Source organism: Bemisia tabaci, chromosome 5, assembly GCF_918797505.1.
Source record: "Bemisia tabaci chromosome 5, PGI_BMITA_v3".
Lineage (NCBI taxonomy): Eukaryota > Metazoa > Arthropoda > Insecta > Hemiptera > Aleyrodidae > Bemisia > Bemisia tabaci.
This window is the reverse complement of record NC_092797.1, coordinates 21,960,582-21,982,963: the sequence shown is the minus strand read 5'-3', so window position 1 is coordinate 21,982,963 and position 22,382 is coordinate 21,960,582. Positions and strand designations below refer to the sequence as shown.

The 22,382-nt window shown below is 35.2% G+C and overlaps 1 protein-coding gene across 1 annotated transcript; it reads right to left on the bottom strand.

Annotated features, from left to right (window-relative positions):
• Positions 1 to 1,473: 1,473 nt before the first annotated feature.
• LOC109036654 (endoplasmic reticulum metallopeptidase 1) lies at positions 1,474 to 22,208 on the bottom strand. Its single transcript, XM_019051002.2, is given in 15 exon segments — positions 1,474 to 4,141; positions 5,213 to 5,379; positions 7,347 to 7,468; positions 9,228 to 9,442; positions 10,105 to 10,260; positions 12,121 to 12,305; positions 13,879 to 14,059; positions 14,427 to 14,653; positions 15,342 to 15,647; positions 16,247 to 16,367; positions 17,198 to 17,329; positions 18,127 to 18,396; positions 18,399 to 18,576; positions 19,226 to 19,467; positions 21,745 to 22,208. Coding segments are annotated over 15 exon segments (2,682 nt in total). The 5' UTR covers positions 21,751 to 22,208; the 3' UTR covers positions 1,474 to 3,967.
• Positions 22,209 to 22,382: the final 174 nt, after the last annotated feature.

Sequence of the window (22,382 nt, the reverse complement as noted above, 5' to 3'; positions counted from 1 at the left end):
GCACTTTCACGTCTGAGTCACTTGATTTTGAGGCATGGGGAGGAACCCAGTTTCAAATCATTTTTGAACTTACAGAGCTTTTTCTGCATGTTCTCATCATCAGAATATGATTTTAAAAATCAAAATTCCAGATTTCAGAATCTAAAATAGAAGAAAATCGCAACTAGAGAGTCTTCTATTAAACACTGTAAGTATTTCTAAGAGAAATGAGCCACATGATGGCTTTTTATGGATAAAAAGACGTGACAGAGTTGGGAAAGAATTATTTGGTGGATCAGCAATGTTCGATCAATCGTCAATTGGACGTATATTTGATGATTGATCTACCTTATCAAGTATAGAATTTTTAGGACTGAGCGTTAAGTCAGTGTTACCGCACCAATTTCTTTAGTTGCCGAATTATTCGCGCCCAACTCTGAGGCGTGACAGATGAAAACGTCCAGAAAAACAAGAGTCCGATAACCGTAAATGTCCTGAGAAAAGCATGTCCATGCCAACAGACATCCAAGTAGCCAAGTAGAGGGTTCAGTAAGAGTGACATGACCAAAAAAAAAGACTGACAAAATGCCCCTTTACTTTCTTGGTGAAGTATCTGGAATTTTATGTATCTGTTTCTAGAAAGATTTCATATTTATTCTATTTTCGGGTCATTCTCATCTTGCGGCTTGTTGGCAACCCAAACGTAGAAAATTGTCCTCTAGGATATAGTGGAATGTCTAAATTTTATACATTCCTGACCTAGTTTTGCTTTGTTTTAATTGATGAAGCTATTTTATTCTCGACGTGCTGTCGGAAATTTTATCCATGTATTTACTTAGCTTCCACAGTGAATGCATTGCCAATTTGGTGCTACCACTGCATCAGCAGTGTTGAAAAGCCTTGAAAGTTCTTTAAGGGATAGTTTCTATAATCAAATAAATTACACCATTATGATGACATTTAAAAGAACATATCAACAGCTTAAGTCTGCAATCACATATCTCATTTGCGGTGTCTGAAAATCTCCGTCTCTACGTTATTTTATTTGAAGGAGAACAAATTGACATTATTTCTTGAAGTTTTTGCAGAATTTTCTTCGCACAGAGAAGAAAAATCGCGACAGTTTTAAAGAGTTGCCGTTGAATAGTTTTCCGTTTAAAGAATAAAGTACGACAGAAAGTCTGCGACGTTGCAAACCGAATCATGTGATTGCTGACTTAAACCGTTGATATGGTCATTTTTTGTTTTCGGTCATGATACCTTGAACACTTTTGTCCCTCGACATTTTTCGTGTGAGTGGACGTCTCATCTATCATCTCATTGGGTATATTCTTTAGCATGTAAGATATTATTCATTTGGCAAATTTCTATACCCTCCGCCTTGTTAATTCTGCTAACATGTTAATATTAATTATCAGATCAACCTTGTACCGCATGATGGGGATTTTCAAAGTTTATAAAACCATAAACTTTTAAATAATAAAGACTAGGATATAAATGAGCAACAAGGGTATATGTCTTTTTTCTAAAAACTGTTTTCACACTGAGTCACAGAAAGATTGTTTTAGAAAAAGTTTAAAAATAAAAAAAAGCAATTGACAAAATTAACAACTATGTACATTCAAACCCTTCATTCCACTTTAAATTTTCCCATTATAAAATCACAAAAGACTAAATTCCCTTCACTTTTTCCCTGTCTAAAAGCTAAAGAAACATTATTCCAGTTGGAAAAACTTAATAAATTAAAGTACCTGGTGGTGCCACAATACAAGTAGATGACATATGTATGATTGTATAAAATCATTCACTTAAAACTAGCAGAATAAAGAAAAGAGCTTTCAATCCAAATAAAAATATCCTTTGATGAAGGAAGATAAATCACTGGACAATAAAACATGATACAGGAAGTAGAGAGGGTGGGGTAAACTAACATACGCAAATTTAAAGTTGACAATCTTGCGTACATCATGGCTGCGTGGGCAGCTATTTGCGGTCCGGTAAGGCGAGTAACATCTACCCTACTATAGGTTCTCAGTCTCACTGTTGGATACTGCTTTGAAAATTCCTGGGTGTAACAACTAATTTCCAGGATGTTTAGAATGATGTCGCCGAATCTCTTTTCTCAAAGAAAAAACAAGAGTTGTTCAACTCAGAAAAAAAATAGAGGAGTAGGTAACCATTTTGCTGAGTATCAAAAACTTGCTGAAAGGTTCAGTGACCCCTGAGTCAAGTTCAATTTGAGCAACGCATATATACCCCTGATAGTGTATCAAACTCCTCCCCCCCCCCCTCCCTTTTCAGAGAAACCACCAAATCCTAATATTAAAGTGTCTTTTACCTCCTCATATAATGAGATTCACTAATCTTGCTAAAGTGTCAAAGAGAAAAGTCAAAGTAAGGAAAATATCAACAAAAATCCTACGTGCACTTCCAGAGGTGGCCATCAAATATTTGTGCAATTCAATGACTAGCACATTCTATCCATAGAGAACATCCCAAAGGCAATGAAATTTATCTTAAAACCAATGAAACCTGAGAATTGTGCAGCATCCCATTGACCAAAATCAATACTTTCATTTCCTAGGAAAATATTTGAAAAACTTTTGAGTCTAAACCGAATGTCATGATCCTCACAAGAAAAAGACTCATTAATTAAATCCCAATTACACTAGACCACCTGGAAACAGATAGATTTACAGCCTCCAAATACCTCGATGTTACATATGAACGGAGAAGGTGATTTAATTTTCACCAAAAATATATTACAGATCCAATATCTCAAAAACGGCAAACGGGGGGGGGGGGGGGGGGGGGATTTGATACCAGACTCGGAGGGTTTTGAATCACAGCAAATAAAAAAATCAAGAGTTTTAATTATGAGGACATTCCAGCACTTAAAAAACGTAACCCTTCAAGAAGGAAGTGGGCTTGGGAGTCTTTATTTGAGAAGAAAGGTACAACAACGTTAAAATACCAGCGAAATACAGGACATTGAACATCCTCCGACAATTTAAGAGGACCATAACTAAATAATATTGGACCCAAAATTTTGAGAATCTTGTAAGCTTAGCAAGAAATATATGTAAGATGCGTAATTCTAAAGATATGATGATTGAGGAAAAAATAAATTTGGATGCTCAAAAACTGGCGAAGTTACGAATTGGGATTCGAAAGGTTTCCACAAAATTTGAGGATTTGTATGAGTTCACATCCCTTTCCAAAGGTGTTATAAAAAAAATTAACAATGGACCACTAGACAGGGTACGAATTTTAGCATTCTAATACATGTTTCTGAACCAAAATTTCACGTAGAATACGATTCGCGCAACAAAAGTTATTGAAACCAACTCTTAGCGAAGATATTAACGTTTTTATTTCACATCAGTTACGAGGAATTTGAACTGGCCGCTCACAAGAAACTCAAAGCTCTACGTGAGTCAAATCGTGCACTACAACGGTTTCAGCAAGCTTCTCAATCGAGCAATGTTCATTTCCCACCATGTGTTGTTCAAACTATAAGCAATTTGCTATAGCTGAGCCAAAGCGTCAGGACTAAGGTTGCCAGATTTATATATCGCTAAGACGTTGATGATAACGTTTAGCGCGCGATGTGAATTACGTAGAGCATTGAGTTTTCATGAGCAGGTGGTTTCAATTCACGCATCAAGAATCATTGAATATCTTCGTAAGGAGTTAATTTTGGTAATTTTCGTTGTGCGTATCGTGTTCTACGTGAAATTTTGGTCAGGAAACATGAATCAGAATGCTGAAATTCGTACCTTGTCTAGTGATCCATTCTGCTTATCAACAACACTTATACAATCGTTATCTGAAAAAAAAACTAAATGATAAAAAAAATCAAAATAAAAAAAGGAACAACTAGTTTTTTCATGACTCAATGTCATGAGAGTAATAACACCCTCAAAAAAGATCACAGATTTTTATCATAAACTATCTCAGTCCAATTGCAGTCTTAATGAATACTCTTCTAAAAAGAAAATTTGTACGCTTTATAACTTGCAGGCCAGGCTGTAACTTCAGCCCAAGATGGAAATTGTGCCAAGAATTGCTTAAAATTGTCAGCGAGGTTATGAGATCCATCTTGGTAGTGTCCGTTCACAGCAATATCTAGGGATGGCTCCGAGTGATTTGCATCAATGTTCTGAATAAAAAAATTACAAAAAATTCAATTAACAAACAATTTCAAACTTGCAACATGATTTGTATCCTAGGTTTTAAAATGATAAGGAAAAAAAGTGCAGGAAAACAATCACATACATCAGAGCCTAAAGCATTTATTTTCTCATAGATTTTGGCAATGCGTGTTAAACAAGCGTGACTGTGCGTGATTCCAACGGTTCCAAAAATGATCCAAAAGAGCTGTTTTTGAGCTTATTTGAAAGCCTATCCCCTCACAAGTATCTTGTTTTTAGTTTATTGTTTCAACATTCCAAGATGGAGATTGTGCTATGCATTGCTCAAAATGAGTCACGGAACCATGAACGAACTTTGACTCGAAATTATTTTTATCTGAAAGTAAATGGCGTGTAGAACATTGAAAACACAAAAAAGTAACTCAAAGCCGAGAAATATCCAGTTCAAAAAGCGCAACTTTTCCACAAATTTTAAATGCCCCGTTTTCGCGCTGAACTGAATGATGTCATCTGGCTCCAATCAGAGGCGAGCAAGGGTTTCTACAACTTCTGTCAAATGTCTTACTACTCCTTGTATTTGAAAACAATAGGAAAATCGTAACTAAATCTTCAGAATCAAAGAATCAAATCTTATTCACGTTATCTGTTGTTAACAAGCAACACTTTCACATCGAAATATGTTTTCTAAACAAACAAACATCAGTGGAAATTGAGAGGAGATAGCAATTCGACCGCTGTAGTGCATAAATTTCATCATAACGCCATCATTCCAGTGCATTTGAAATTCCTTTGAGTCTTTAGGTTTATTAAAAGCGGGCTTGTACGGGATTTTGGCTCAAAAAATACGCAACAAATCACCATGTAAAAAACACGAGGTTCAATGACCCATTGCCTGCAAGGTATTGTGTATCCAGCTTAGTGGTGTTCACTCAGAGCAATATCTGAGAGAAGCTTTCCTTTGTGAATGAGGGTCGCTTTTCTTGTATGGTTACATTGAATGATATTACCATCATCATATATTATATGGAAGTTGGAGGAAATCAAATTAGCCTTCTTGAAGGAGTCTCTCCTGCACATACCTGAACATCGATCCAAAACTGCCACTTGTCTCCATGTTGGTAGTAAATAAAATAAACGCTCCTACCATCGATCACAAATGCTTGCTTTGGACCACCGGTTTTGAAACTCCATGCAGATACTTGGTAACCCTTGGAAGGAGAGAGAATCAAACTTGCACGGTCAGGAGCTGAAAAAAATAAATCAGCTGATATTTCTAGTTCGTTGCCAAGAGCTTTAAGAGAGAGTTGCAATAAAATTATAAGTCTGCATATACATACAGGGTGTACCAAAAGTCCGTCCCACCCCTGCTAACTTTTGAACGAATTGAGCTAGGGTAATGAAACTTTGGGAATGTTCCTATCTCAAAGGGGACCATCTTTTGGGGGGGTCAAAATTTTGGTCCCCCCTCAAGGGGGGCGCGGGGGGCCCCCAACTTTTTTTTTTTCAAATGGCAACCCCTATCTTGTGATACCTCATTCGAAAGAGCATAAAAAACTAAGAATTTTGGCGCAAACCGCAGATCAATATCTTAATTTTTGACCGAGTTATGATAGGTCAAAGGTCAAATTTGACCTATTTTCAAAAAATCATAACTCCGGTTCAAATTATCGTAGAGAAAATAATGAAACGGGAAAATTTACCAAATTGTATCCGCTTTTAAGTAAAAATTGCAGAAATCACTTCGCTGTAATTTTAAGGGGGGGCTCGGACCCCCAAATACGTCAATTCAAAGGTCATTCAATTTTCCCGCGAAAAAAGGCAATTTCCCCTAGATTTGCCTCCACATTATCTCAATAAGGTCAAAATTAGTCCAACATTACGTTGGCAAGTCCTCAAATTTCGGGAAAAGTTAAAAAAAAACGAAATTTAAACGGTCAAATTTAATCACCTTAAATTTCGTTTTTTTTAACTTTTCCCGAAATTTGAGGACTTGCCAACGTAATGTTGGACTAATTTTGACCTTATTGAGATAATGTGGAGGCAAATCTAGGGGAAATTGCTTTTTTTCGCGGGAAAATTGAATGACCTTTGAATTGACGTATTTGGGGGTCCGAGCCCCCCCTTAAAATTACAGCGAAGTGATTTCTGCAATTTTTACTTAAAAGCGGACACAATTTGGTAAATTTTCCCGTTTTATTATTTTCTCTACGATAATTTGAACCGGAGTTATGATTTTTTGAAAATGGGTCAAATTTGACCTTTGACCTATCATAACTCGGTCAAAAATTAAGATATTGATCTGCGGTTTGCGCCAAAATTCTTAGTTTTTTATGCTCTTTTGAATGAGGTATCACAAGATAGGGGTTGCCATTTGAAAAAAAAAAGTTGGGGGCCCCCCGCGCCCCCCTGAGGGGGGACCAAAATTTTGACCCCTCCAAAAGATGGTCCCCTTTGAGATAGGAACATTCCCAAAGTTTCATTACCCTAGCTCAATTCGTTCAAAAGTTAGCAGGGGTGGGACGGACTTTTGGTACACCCTGTATATCTTTTGCATGGAGGTGGAAAGTCTTTGAGCGCTCCTTTACCTTAACTATGAAACAATACTTATGGGATTCTCGCCTATTGTTCCACAGCACCAATGATCACATTTATTTCAGGTATCTGAGAATTGACGTATATCAGGAGTATAAGAGGTATTGAGTAGGTAATTGATGGTAGCATTGGAAAATTTAGTTTAGAAACTTAGGAATAGAAAAAAAAACTTTGCTCCAACCTGTGAAAAAGTACAAACAAGAGAGATCATGGTAGGTGTACACTATAATTCTACAATATTTGACCCGGAACATAGCAGATTAGTATCTAAAGATATTAACGCATATTACAAGACTACATTCTTTGAACAGCAAACTTGCAACTACTTCAACTCAGATTTGAGTTGACATTTTGGGTCCTTTTTTTAAATGTTCAAAGAACTCTCCTCTATGCTTTGGTATCAATGACTCAAAATTGAATGTAATTGGTAGGCGTAGATCCCTTTTCTTTTAGAGGGTTACAAAATGTTCAAAATCGAATGGGCAGTTAAAATTCATGAGAAGAGGAACCTCATAAAAAGAAGGTCCATCTAGAAAGAGAATGCTGTACATAATAAAATTCTAAGCTAAACTCTGGAAGCTAAACAACATGTGAAGGACATCTATTCTTCTTTATACTCACCAAAGACTTCAAAAGTAAAGCGTACAGTGTCCTTATTGATTTGAGTTTTAGTAGCAGAAGTTAATTCAGTGCCTTCACCTAGAAGCTTAGGCGGATCTGCTGATATCCAATTACTTGTTCCCCTATAATAAACAAAAAAAGCGGCCACGTCTAAATTACAGTGATAATTCTTCGGATTTTGAAGATTTTGAGTGAAATTAGAAGTTGGAGGCAACTGCTTGAATGCATAGTAAAAATTTTTGGAGACCATCCATCATGCTTGTTAAACCACAGGTTCTGTAACTTTTGTGCTCTTTGCACTTTTTCTTCTTGACTTAAAAATGTGTTGCCATCGAAAGAAAGGCCATCATGCGTAATTCAAATAGAGAGTTGCAATATCTTTTAATGATCTCTTGATGAGGAGATATTGTATTAGTTCCTCAAAAGCCAAACGCACACACTTACATGAGCAAAAATACTTCTTCTGGTCTTCATTTTTGGATTGATGATTGGTAAACAAATGCCTTTCCTATCTCTCCCTCGCACACTACACTTCTCGTTAAATGGCAATCATTCTCAGCCCTTCAAATGACAGCTATACGCACACACCAACACCATAAACTCATGTCTCATATTAAGGCACTGATGCCTAATGAACCATTGACATCACTTTTTATCTCACACTTATCTATCAAATGTTCTTTTTTATTTTCAAAGCTGTCTTCAATTTTCATTTTTCTCGTGTTAAGTTTTTGTTATCCAATATATATCCAATATTTGTTTTGGATGATCCAAATTACTCTCTAAATTCATGGGGGGGGGGGGGGTTAATTATATTGCAAAAAAATTTAGATTTTCCTAAATTTTTGACATGATTGATGCAATTTATCAAATATTCAAATGCTGGTTCAACCGCACACTCATCGCACACATCTAAGTCTGGCAACTGTGCATCCACTCTTTGGCAGGTCACTGTAGGTTGTGGACAGTGAAGATATTGAGAAATTCAACTAATCTTGAGATTTTGGTTCTTTAATATCTTTCGCTACAGGTAATAGCTACTAGTGACAGTCAGTTTGTAGGATATTTTATTATGTTTTTTAAACAATTACTTATTTTTCATGTATCATACTACAACATTCCTAGGATTGCGAAGATTTTTCCTTCTTTTGCAGCCTATTTTGTTAGCCATATACAATTGCTGACACACACACTCTCCCTCTCTCACTCGCACACAAAACAAAAAATTTACATTATGTTTGACTGAATAATACTGAAATTACTTTTTCTCGAAATGAAGCATGCTGTGTCTCCAACATTCTACATGTCAGATTGAGTCTGATATGGAACTTGTTAAATTGGACAGAGTTAGAAACAAACAAAAGCATTCTAATGGTATGTAAAGAAAGGAAAGATTGGTAAACCTTGATGAATGATTTCACTTTGGTACATTACAAAATTTAATCTTTGTACCATGAATTTTTCAACTTGCTGCTCTTCCTAGGTAAGTGGTTAAAAATTAAGGAAGGACTGTGAAGATTGAGAGAAAATTTGTCAGATCCCCCCCCCCCCTCTTAAGGACCCTGAAACATACACTGAGAGCTTAAGAAGATATTAATATTTGCACAGTGAATTTTAAGAAGTGCTTTAATGATCAAAGTAACAGTCATCATCCAGCTGTGGTGACTAAAAACAGGGTATAGAAATGTAATGACTTACTTTTTATTCATTAATGTTATAAATGTAGGAGAGCTAATGCTCTAACAGACTCTTGTGAAATTTGATTGTTCAAAAAAAAGGGGGGGGAGGGAAACAACACGAAAAAAATAAGTAAATGAAAAAAATTTGCTTATTTAATTATTATGTAAGTGTTTGAAAGTATTATTTTGTTGTTTAAAGTACCTCAAATGGACAGAGCCGACTGTCAAAAATGGGAGACCACACAGAAATTCTGCATCACCACCACAAACTCTTTTCATACTGCCATTCCTGACCTCCAAAACATGATCTTCAAGAGTCCACACACGGTTGTGATCAAAATTCACTATCCAAAAACCAGAATCCCCTCTTTGAGATTCATTCAGACTATTTAATTCATAAAATACTCGATCGGTATGCTACAGATAAGAACAAAAAACATAGAGTAAGTAGAAAAAGAAGTAATTCATGTACAGTTGAAAAATATTAATCACTAGTTTCGAGGGCCAAACTCATGCCACTTAGATTTTTTCTCCCCCAGTTATGTGAAAGAAAAAAGTTTCCTAGGCATGTTTGAGCTGACAGGAGAAAAATGTTTTTACCCAAGATTGACCTAAAGAGAAAAAAAATGAGGCCCCCCATGCATTACCACAATTTTCTACTTGCGATACATGCATCACACCACCTTGCCACAACTGTGCAAGACTTGACAAATGACAGTTGATAATTATTACCAGTACATCATAGTTTTTCATATCCCAATTTTTTTCAATTTTATTCATTCAGTTTCAACATAGTTTCAAATTCACGTTTCTCTTCAGTTTCAATTCAAAAACGCCTCTATTAGTTGATTCACTACTTTTATCTCTTATCTAAACCCTTGATTACTTGATCGACAAGATTGGAGACAGCCAAGCCGAACGACAGGAACTCTACAACTCAAAGCGTGATCGACGATGTCACAGAGGCTATAAAAGTCTCTGCTAGCCTGGAATTGAGGTCCATTTCCATCTTTGAGACCTGAAAACCTGTGCTACACCCTTTGCATGTTCTTAAAGGTAAACAAACAAAAGAAACTCACTATCACAGAAAAACGCTGAGGAGTTGGAGCAAGAGGATCATTGCAATACGGAAAGCCAATCGGTGTGAAAATGATGGCAGTCAAAGATACTATGTGGATAACCAACAAGGCGCCTAATAAGGTAAAAGGCTTTGCAATCATTAGAAATGCTGGAATCTGAAACATAAAAAACTATTTTTCAGAGCAGTTAACAAATCTTACAAATAACTGTGATTGATAGCTATTGATTAAAATTAAGGAGATTGAACAAAAACCTTACGATGGTCTTTTTCACAGATTCCTTGGAATTTCTCAAAATTTTTTACAGTTTGAAACAAACACTAATCTTATTTTTAAAGAATGGAAAGTTGTATCACTCTTCTGTATGTGATAAGTACATGGTTGGACTAGCGTTTGATACGAGAGATAACTGATTGGTAAGCTCAAAACTTTAATCAAAAAGACATTTTGACGAACTTTGAGAAAATCCTTGAAGTAGACATCATTAGCTTTGTAACGGTTTATTGGACTTTGAAAAACACAATTTATGATGTTTAATAATGATGATGTTTAGCAATAAACACAATTTATTGCTAAATGTCCAAGCATGATTTGCTAACAGGTTGAAGAAAAATTTTGCTGATAAAAGGTCACAGCACTGCAAAACTATACACACCTATGCAACAAATGTTGAGATATATTGATGAATTTTGGTGCAGTTTAAAGATTTAACAAGTCAACCTTCATCCTGCTAAGAGCAGTTTGTGAGAGCATGTAGTTGAGTTTGGAGTTCCAGCATGTTTAAAAAACAAGATTGGTGCTGGTATCTTTGGTCAGGGAGGATTCTGCACCTATTGTTATAAATAAGCGGTAATTGAATGTTAATGGTATCACAACTATCACCAACAATAGCTATTGAATATGAGCGTTAACCGTCAAAAGTTGTGATCAAGGGAAATTGTAAGTAGAGGATTTTCCTCCTTACTGGAGGCATGACAAGAGTCTTCAGGTTTTCAGTGCCCTTACATCTGCCCTCTTACGGACAAAAGGGACTGCTGCTATGCAACTACCCAAGTAGCATTTTTCAACGGAAAAATCGCAATTTGTTGCGATTTTGTCGACGATAAAATTGCTAAGATCATAAACATCTGAGCGATTATCCTCAATCTTGTTGCAATAAAATCGCGATTTTATCACCTGGAAATTTATTGCGATATTATCGCAACAAAAATCGCGATATATGGCGATTTAATCTCGGTTTTATCGACGAAAATTGATCACGATTTTATTGAACAAAAAATTGCGATACCTAGCGATTGAATCGCCATAAATCGCGATTTTTTATTCGATAATATTGCGATAAATTGCCACCGATATAACGCGATAATCAACCGATAAAATCGCTATTTATCGCGATCACTACTACTTGGGTACAGACACTGTGCCTCACAATGTTATCATTCAGAGGAATTGGATTCTTTTCATATGTCTCATCTTCTCAATTAGCAAGGGAACAAAAGCTCTCCTTGATCACATATCAGATATTTCAACATTTCAAATAAATGATGCGTGTGAAAATGCAGACAAATTCACTTGCTAGCCCTGCAGTTCTCAAGGGTGGCACAGAGAAAGTTCGACTTTAAAACCTCATCAAACTCAGGAGGACGGAGGGGACATCATATCAAATAATGACCAAATTTAGCCAGCGCCGAATTCTTTGATTTTCCAAATGGGTGTTTTATTCAGCTGTTGATGATATGACTCATTAAATATGATACGATGTCTATTTGAACACAAATGAGCTCCACCAGAACGTATCACCTTATCAATGCTTTGACTATTTTGATAATTGGTTTCAATAATTTGAAGACCTTCTAGGGGAAGCTAAAATTTGACAATTAAATAGTTTCTGGGCAAAAAAATTTTTAGGATGCTTAGAAAATGAACCCGACAGGCTGCTTCCTGTTATGTTAAGCAAGTCAAAGCAAACATTCGCAAGTTAAAAATGATGAAGAAACAAAATCTAAAATCACTTACCAAGAAAATAATAATGTAAATAAATACAAGAGAGAATAACATTCCAACAAACAAATCCGGATTCTGGGAAGGTCCAAATCGACCCATCAGTGGTATGAAAAGATTCAGAATGCGTGCACTCATATTAATGGTATTCACAATATGAGGAATAAAACTTAGCATATACACAAGGAGCCACGTAGAAACTGAAAAGGAGAGAGGAGGCAAGAATTAAGGACACTGCGTTGCAATTAAGATGAAAAATTAATGTTATTGATGAAGTTTACTCCCTACTACTCCACTCTGAGTGACTACTGCAGTTTCATGTAAAAAATTAAATGAAGTGGAAAAAAGAGTCACCTTTGATATTGAATTCAAAGGATAATAAGTACACATTTTCAGTCCATTAATTATTAATGGCAAAAGCTTACAACACCTGAAAACTAGGGTAATGTGATATCTTTATTAAAGTCAATTAGAAAAAGTTCACGCTTATCTTCTTTGAACACTTTACGCTCTTTAGAAAATTGTGGTTACCGATGAACAGCATTTTGCAAAAATCAATATCTATAACAGGTCAAGGAGAAACAGTCCTCAACTCCAGCAGGAAAATTTTTGAGGCAAAAAAGGCATTGAAGAAACAGAATTCAGTTCAGTAATACGTAATTTTCATTTCAACAGATTCGTATCAGTATCTTTCATACTGAAAAGCGCGTAAGAGAATTTGAGCACATTCTTTGTAATGACTGGGTTAACTTTTAAGTAATAAGCATTGGACAGCTGACTTCATTTCAAAATTCTTACGGCGTTCTCATTTAATCTCAAATTTTCCTCTTACATTTTAAAATACATTGAAAATTACACTTCATAGAATTCATGGGTGTTTCTAGGCTTTGAATGACCATAATTATTCCTCCAGATTAATGATACCATCATCTTATTATCTTTATTTTATCCAAAATGATATGGAATGGACTTTTGTCTGAGTAAATATAAAGGTATGAAGAAAATTTATTAAAAAACAAAGGGAAAAGCACCCAATTGGATGAGGGAAACAGGGGCAATCTGACCAACAAACAGTATCATGAAATATTTAGAAATAGAGGTTTAATTAACTGTATTGAAACACATCTTGTTTTTGTAAGAGTATTAGTTATGACAAATGAATCAGTGAGTTCGAAAACACACCAACTCAAAAAAAAAAATTTTCAGGAAACACCTAAAACTGTGCAGCGGGCGAAGAAGTTGGTTTAAGAAAAACCTTTTTGGTACCAAAGGACAAATACTTAGAGACTTTGTAAAGCACCAAGTTGAAATTGATACACCATGTTTGATGACAGAGAATTACACGTTTAAAAATTTCCGAGTTGGTGTGTTTTCGTTCTCACCGACTTTCAGATACTGATTTTTTATAGTCTGTCCTGAAAATTTGTTATTTTTTGACCTGAATAACGCTTGAATATTTATATAACTTGTTGGTACAATGTATACTGAACCGAAAAAAGAAAACATCAAAATCGGATGGTCACCCGTTTCCCGTGAAATGACCAAAAATAGGTATTTCCAATGAAATACTTCGATTTTTCCCTTTTCCCAAGGCTGTTTCGAGCACTTCTGTTTGCAATTTCGAAATTTCCTTTTGCGTGCAGATGCTTCTATCCATAAGTTTTACTGAAACGTAAAAAAGTGAAAATCTAAAAAAACCTGAATTGGTGTGTTTTCAAACTCATCCTGATTCAAATGTTCATGAGAGAGGATAAAAGTTTATGGGACGAATACCTGAGCGTTGACGATTAAAAAATCCTAAGGCTGAGCTGGCAATGCTGGGTGTGATCAGAGACACGAAAAATAAAAATGTCATCCTCAGACCAGCCATAGTTCCCAGCAAGAATAGGAGATTAATGATGAGAAGAATGCCATTCATGTACATTTGAACTTGTTTACCCCAGCATAAGCTACTCTGAAAAAAGTGAAAAATAAGTGATGCTTTGGACTGCAATATAGAATCTATATTTAAAAAACCTGCCACAGTGGCTGTTGGTTTTATATCTTACATCTGAGACAAATGAGCTTAACATAGGCTCAATATAAGCTCAAATAAGTGGGAAAAAATAGGAAATCCAATGGGAAAGACTTGCATTTTTATAAAAATATCCTGTTTTGTATGAAACTTACAGGGAAAGAAAATCGGACTATAATTTTACTTTAGGTAGAACATAACACAGAAAATAAGAGGCACACCAGGTATGTTTTTCATTTAAAAAAATTTCCTCAATGCAAAAAAAGTCAGAGACCAACATAAAAATTATAGAAAAAATAAAACTCACATATTTATAGGAAGTCAGTGACAACATAGGGAGGACAAGACAAATGACAACTGGAAGTCCATACAAAGGCAACAATAAGAAACCATGCGTGAACCAACTCATAGTTCTTGACAAGTATTTCATTTCAAAAGCGATGATCGTCACACTTGTGAGAGCCATGATGATTCCAATGAGAGGCATAGCAAAACCCAGCGCTAGCTGTTTCATCATTTCCACTCGTTTCAGGCCTGCCACAAAAAGTTCAATACAATAGTTTGAAGATAAAAAAAAAAAATTATCCTTGCTAAAACAATTTACATAATTTGAAACTAAAAATGTGTCGAAAAAATTTGTTTGCTGCTTTCAATGAAGATATGAGGAAATCCAGCTTAGCAATTTAGTAATAATTTTCAGATCGGTGAAACAAACTTATACTGCTTATAACAAAGCATTTATTAAAATAGGAACCAAGTCAAACACTGTGAGTGGGGTTACGTGGAACAAATGAAGTACCCTTCTTTTAAAAAACTTGTTCCGTGTAAACTGGTGCTGTTACTGCTTCAATGCTCTTAGATTGACAGGCTTTTTTTTCTTTTAATTGCATGTCTTGCAGAATTCTCTAACCAACTTGAAAGTACATAAATTTTTTTTTATGGAATGTACTAGATTTTTTGTATAGACATCAAATTCTAGGCATAAAAGCTGACTATTGTTAATGTAAGGTAAGATATTTTTTTTTACTCTCTCTTTAAAGCACATTCAAGAGACAAGATCACACTACCCAATGCAACAATCCTGAATTTTCCAATGTTCTTTGACCCTCATATTCTCATTTTGAAACTTGATTTATCTCTCAACTTCTTTGACCCTCTGTTCTTGTATATTCTCATTCTAAGAAATAAGAAGGCATAGGAAGTATAAAATTACTAAAATTACCTTCTGTAATTACAAACGTATTCTGCAATACATTATAAAATATCAACAAGATAATAGCCAGATTCAGGATGGTGTTGGTTGTTTGTGAATAGTAAAACACAACTAAACCGCAAAAATCATAGTACACTAATTTCTTGCCATCAAATTTCTCAGCAACAAATGATTCATCAGTAACGTCCGTGAAGGCTTTTACCAAGGCTAACATGTTGTCGCCAGTATTTTGATAGACACCTCTATCTATCAGATTGATGTCATCATATTTTGTGTGATATACATATCCATTTGTAAAATGAGCAAAATCGAGACCTGAAATTAAAATTTCATTTCTGATATAACACAATATAAATAATTTTTCAATTTTTTTCAATTATTTCATCAATTGGTTATCATTTGTGGCAGTCTATCCCAGGAGACTTATAGGAACGCCGTGTGATGTCAGTTTCTACAAATTGGCAACAAGTTATGAGAGCTCCTAGTTTTGGTGATATCAGTATCGACGAATCAACAACCCATACGAGCACTTAGTCCCCGTGGCGTTAGAGCTATAAGTATAGGCAGTGCTGCAGGAGAGCACCTCGTATCTTGCGTGTAAAGCAAACCATGGAATAGACCACTTTGTTAGCCAACCAACCAGCTTACTTTGACTAACCTACCAACCTCTAGCCATTACACTAGTGCAAAAAGGACTTTAGACAACAGAGAAAATCTACGAAAAAATAATAGAGAGTGAAGGTGCCAAGTTAAATAAACCTTGAAATGAAAAGAGATAAGTACAGCTTCACAGAAAGCCTAAAAGCTGGGAAAGCTCTTGTGTTTCTAGTTTTCACTAAAAAAGATATACTTATCAAAAATGTACAGTTAGAATGAGGTGACTGGTATTAAAAGAATGTTTTATGTTGACCTACCAGGCAGTTTACCAAGATCTCGAAAGTTCTGATAGTCTGTGTAAGATGGAATCACACCATAGTTAAATAATTCTTCACCAACGACAGATGCAAATGGATGTTTTGCAAATTTTGAGTAGATCTGCAAAAATTAGTAGCAATGAAAGTCAATTACACTTTGAAAATTGGAGGCAGAATGAGGAATGGAGAATGAAAGAATAAAGAGCCAATTAGAGGATGAATGGCTTTTGATAATACATGATTTATCAGCATTGTAATTGAACCTATAAGTAGTAAAAAAAAAAAAAAAAAAAAAAAACATTGTTAATGAAATATTATATCGACGGTGAAACTACCAAACCACGTATCTCGTTTGCGGTGTTTAAAAATCTACGCTCGCATTTTATTTTTTTGAAGTCGACCAAATCAATATCATTCCTTGAAATTTTCACAGAATTTTCTCCGCTCAAAGAGGAAAAATCACAGAAATTTTCAAGACTAGACGTTAAGTAGTTTTTCATTTAAAAAATAAAGTATGACAGGAAGTCTGCGACGTCGCAAACCGAGATACGTGGTTTGGTAGTTTCACCGTCGATATGTACAATTTAACTTTGATAAACCTCTGTCACACAGTATCAATGATTACGAATTGTTTGATTTCAGCCTTTTTCAAACCTTTAATCCCTTCTATAAAAAACTGTTTTCCTCACTGAAATAGACCCTTGTAAGACTTAAGGTAAACATAAATCCATAATGATTTGCGCAAGATTGCCTTGGTCCACAGTGTGTAACAACAAGTAAAAGCAAGGGAATTTCATCATCCTGCATGCTGTTACTTGGCATTGCATGCTACGGACGAAAATGACCTTGTGTGGATCACTGTGGATCGACGTTCACTTAAACTTGCACAAATTTCATGTAATAGGTTTTACCATTTTATTTGCAAAATTTTCAATTGAGTCACTTTTTTACCTCTACCATCCACGGATGCTCTGTACTTGCTTGAAAAAGTATCTCTTTTCCACCTGCTCCACAGGAATCATAGTTGAGAAAGGCAAAAATATCTTCAGCCCAAGAGTGAGTTTTCATAAAAGCATAAGAGCCCTGAAATTTAAGACCAAGAATAGCTGTAAAATCATCCTCTGGAATAAGATTGAGCAACGAACAAATATACCTAGTCTGCTAATGAAGCATCAAATCTTGTAACTTACAGAAAGATTTGATTACATCTGATAACGAGGGTGGATCTGATAAAAAGTGAGATGATAGGAAAAAAACTTTAATTATAAAAGAGTAATGTTCATGATGGAGTTAAATCAAAATTACTTTGCATAACTGACAGTAATGGAGTCCATGCCAGATAAGATTGCGTAGTTTTACGGTGCTACAAATGCAAAATTGCTACAATAAGCTCTATAAGTACTAATTTTATTTAAGATGCTATTCTCAAATTAATTAAGAATTTCTGACAAGAGCATGGTATTTTCTGGTATTATTTCTGGTATGGGTATCATACACACCCTGTCATTTGTGACTTCAAAGCTCAGTTCTAGGGAATAAAGTATTTTACAAAGCTGACTTAAGATAGAATGATCGAAATAGAAAGCTCTTCACAATGACATACTAATAGAGGCAAAAAGAAATAGGTGTGGTCTTTAATGAAATGTGTATCACATTATTTGATACAACCATTTAAAATTTTTAGAGCCGGATTAGTTTTTTTTTTTATGGTATGAGGGAGGTTCAAGTTAATTTGTAATTTTGAATGGTGCTAGAGAGACAAATCCAGATAATACCTATTCTTAAATTCAATTACTTAAAATACACCAATTTTTATGTCAAATTGGAGGTAATAGTGAGAGACATTGAGGAAAAAAGGTTCTTCAAATGTAAGGACTCACCTGCATACTTGTTTCTTCAGCACCATTGAAAAGAAAAATAATGTCTCGCTTCATAGATACAGTTCTTTTGGATAACACTCGTAACACTTCAAGCATGACAGCACAATTCAGACCATCATCACTGGCACCAGGGCTCATGTAAACAGAGTCAAAATGACAGTTGACAAGTAGCTTCTTCCGGTCATCATGCGGGCCAAATTTTACGGCAATATTGACTAAATCGTTAAATTTTGTGACCATACCATTACTCCCAAATTGAATGTACCCTTCTCTGATGAGTGGCTCACATCAATGGTCATGTTGTTAAACGAGTTTGCTTGCGCTTTAATTGCTTCCAATTCATTTGTTAGTATCCTGGTAGTCACAACATTGTTGATTTGACTTCCGGCAACTCTAGGCCCCAGTTTCACCAACTTGAATAGATCAGCGTAAGCTCTTTCAGCAATAAATCTGAGAGAAAAATTAAAAAATTCTCATCATCAATCATGCTTAGTTTGGTAGATGATAACATCTGAAAATTTTAGCTCTTTTTGAGATTAGATTTTATGACAAGCCTTCAGACAAGGTATAAGGTAAAGTAACCTTGTTACTTTGTTAAAAACCTCGAACACCAAGAGTAACTGTGAAGATCCTTGAAAACCCCTACAGGGAGCCATGATATCCTGTGGAAAACTCGTGGCCTCCCTTTAAACACATAGTTTGAGTGTAAATAAAACTATTTACACTCAGACTTTCGAAACGAACTTTCAAACGAAAGTTCGTTTTACTCAATTGCGTGAGTGTGCCAACTATAGGTGGCAAATAGGTAAATTCAGCCCTGTTAACAGTGCCTCTTTTAAAAGACTGTAAAGTGGACTGCTGATCAATGATATTTAATCATGTATAACTGGAAGTTATGTCTAAAATTTACTGACAACACACTCCTTGAACGCACTTGAGTTTAGGAGTTTTTCTCTTAATGAGCTTCATTATAGAGGAAAAACAAGTGTTCTTAAAGTAAATACTTTGATAACTAGAAAAAGACAGTAATCTAATCTAAATCAGCTAATTGATAAAATGCAATATGAGTCACTAAAATTGAACAAAAATGAGTAATTACTGGTTGGACTGCTTTGCAACATCTTCAACATTTAACGGTTTTGGATACCGATAGTTAAGATATGTTCCAAGATAAAATGCAAGGTACGCTAGAGAGCAAATGACAGCAAGTCCTCCAAGTGTTGGAAATTGGTTCACTCTAGTTAAACATTTAGGAGGCACAGAGTCACTGGAGTACTCTCTATCCTCTCGAGATTCCTCCACTTCATACCGATTGGACCTCTGACGCAATCTGATGTTTTCCTGCAAAAAGAGAAGGATTAAACAGGTTTTAATACATCTTTGCTATTTACATGCTATCAACTTCTGATAACATGAAAAAAAGCACCGGCTCCTGAAAACATCCTCATTCTTATGAGATACAGCCAAGGATTTTAACCCTTTGAAAATTCAAACAATTCAGTTCCTTGAAATCACAAATAATCTCTGGAATTTGACCTTTAGAAAATATGTACCTACTCTGGTGTCAAATTTTAAACGAGAACGCAGGAAAATGTGTAAACCATACAAGAATAAATCTCCAAGTCCATATTTTCAAATGATTTTTGGAGTGGCATTTAAACATAACTTTTTGAAAATGGGTCTATGTTGAACTCAGACCATGTTGTTTTAAGAGCAAAAAGTTAAAAGACCTCCAGTTCACATTAAAAATTCCTGTCATTACTCTATTCTTTTTAATGGTAAATCTTCAAGGTATTTAGGATTATTGTTTGACTAAGGAAAAAGATTTCCTTGACTTACAAATAGCGGAAAAGCCCAAGTAGCAGTGATCGCAATAAATAGCGATTTTATTGGTTGATTATCGCGATTCCATCAGTGAAAATTTATCGCAATATTATCGATTAAAAAATTGCGATTTAAGGCGATTGAATCGCTATGCATCGCAATTTTTTGTTCAATAAAATTGCAATCAATTTTTGTTAACAAAATTGAGATTAAATTGCCATATATCGCGATTTTTGTTGCAATAATATCGCGATAAATTGCCGGGCGATAAAATCGCGATTTTACTGCAATAAGATCAAGGATAATCGCTCAGATGTTGATGATTTTAGCGATTTTATCGCCGACAAAATCGCAACAAATCGCGATTATTCCGTTGAAAAATGCTACTTGGGAGTACGGTATTTCTGTGATGGACCAATGATATCGCATTAATATCGCACCAATAATTTTGCACTCATCCATCCCTACTGACTTGGATTGAAAACCAAGAAGGCAGCAAAAAAAAACTGATTTGAGATCTATATTCATGGCCAAAGTGCGTACTCAATCATGAACCTCCATTTGCGATGTTGCACCCTAGCAATAGCTCTTAAAAAAATTCTACAAAAAGTTGTCAAGAAAATGTAAAAAACTTGTAAATTTTAAGTAAAAAAACTCATAAGATACTTGTTTAAGAAAACCCTTTTGAGGAATTCTTTTAAATAAAAAAATAGTGTTATTTTAGTTAAAAGAAGACGTAAAATTTACGTGAAAACAACAAACCATATCCTTAATTTTTATGGGCTGCAACTTTTCTTTTTATACTTTTCTGTTCACCACTTTCTTTTCCTCGTTTTAGCCAGCAGGCAGTTTATAAAAAAAATACGTAAATATTACTTAAAATTTACGATAAAAAGTTTACTTAAAATTTTTCTTTTTTAAGTAAAAAGAAGCCCCAAAAAGGGTTTTCTGATACGAATATTTCAAGGGTTTTTGTTACGTAATTTTCAAGCGGTTTTGAAGTAAATTTTAAGTTTTCTTCTAAACGAGTTTTTTATAACTAATCTCAACAGCCACTGCTACTACGGCAGGCTTCCTGTCATACTCTGATTTTTCTTCAGAAATTCAGTGTCAACACCTTCTCATATTTTCCTTTTCATATTTTCAATTTTTCATTACATTTCAGTATTCTCATTAGGGATGGCTGGATTTTGTTCATTTCTGTCTTTTTCACGTCTATCTCCCAGCCATCACCTAAAATCACCCATTACTTTAATTACTGAACTTGCAACTGATAGCTCCACTGATTATAGCCAGCCAATAGCGTGTAGACTTGTTGTCTCACCACCTGTGACGTCAGCAAGTCTATAAAAGCTTGCGCTGCCCTAAAATCGAGGTCTTATTCCATCTCCGACCCGTACTAGTACGTAGTGCCCATTTTCGCCCTTTTGGCACATTTCTAAGTGACTATTGTAATTCTGTAACTTTTCTCTTTCGATCAATATATTCCAAATTCCATCATCAATTTCGTTGTTCAATTTTTTTCCGCGTAGTTTGTTGTTCCTACTCAAAGAGCAACTGATGCCGAACGGATATTTCCAACTCTCATTTATGACATTCAGTCTTGGCGTATTTTCTTGATTTTTCTTCTCTGTTGACAAAATATTTTGTGTAAATTTCAAGAAATAAAAATGGCATGGTTCTCTTCAAAATGTAAAGCAGGAGCAACACATTTTGAAACACCGCAATGGAGATACACAGTTTCCCACTTTGACCGTCAATATGTCGTGAAAAGTACGTTATGGAAATATATACCTGCATGTTTCTGGTACCGTGAAGGTTTTTGGATGGTTCTCTTAAAATAAAACTTCTCCAGTTTGCTTAGTGACTACTTCGGAAGCTGAATATGAAATAAGGTGTGAAAACGTTAAAGACAACGCTAAAAAAGATTACAATGTTGACCACGGCTGATCGAGTAGACCACCCTTAAAAGTCTTTCATTTTCCATTATATTTCCTCAGTTTGAATTCTTAGTTTTTCTAATATAATTCAAATACTCCTTGAATACGAGAGAATCGTAACATGCCGTCTCTCATTACTCTTTCTCTTTCCAGGTTTGGTCAGTCCCTTATCTTATCACTGATCAGAAATTTCACAATTCACAAACCGAACATGAACGTAAACATAACCTTTGAAAGAATTTTGCATAGACTTATAGAATATGCAGTGGGGTATGGAACTTCAGCGTTTTGAAGTTGTGGATAGCAAAACGTGTGAGAATGTGAGTGTGTTACACTCAAAGAAGCAAGGCAAGTGTAGTGCAACTGTGCAACCAGAACTGACCAGCCAATAAGAAGCGACATGACAATGGCGGATTACAATAAACGATTATTCCGATCTCCTCCTCTTGTGTTCTCTGTGTCTGTGTTATTATTGGTTATGTTAGGTTATTT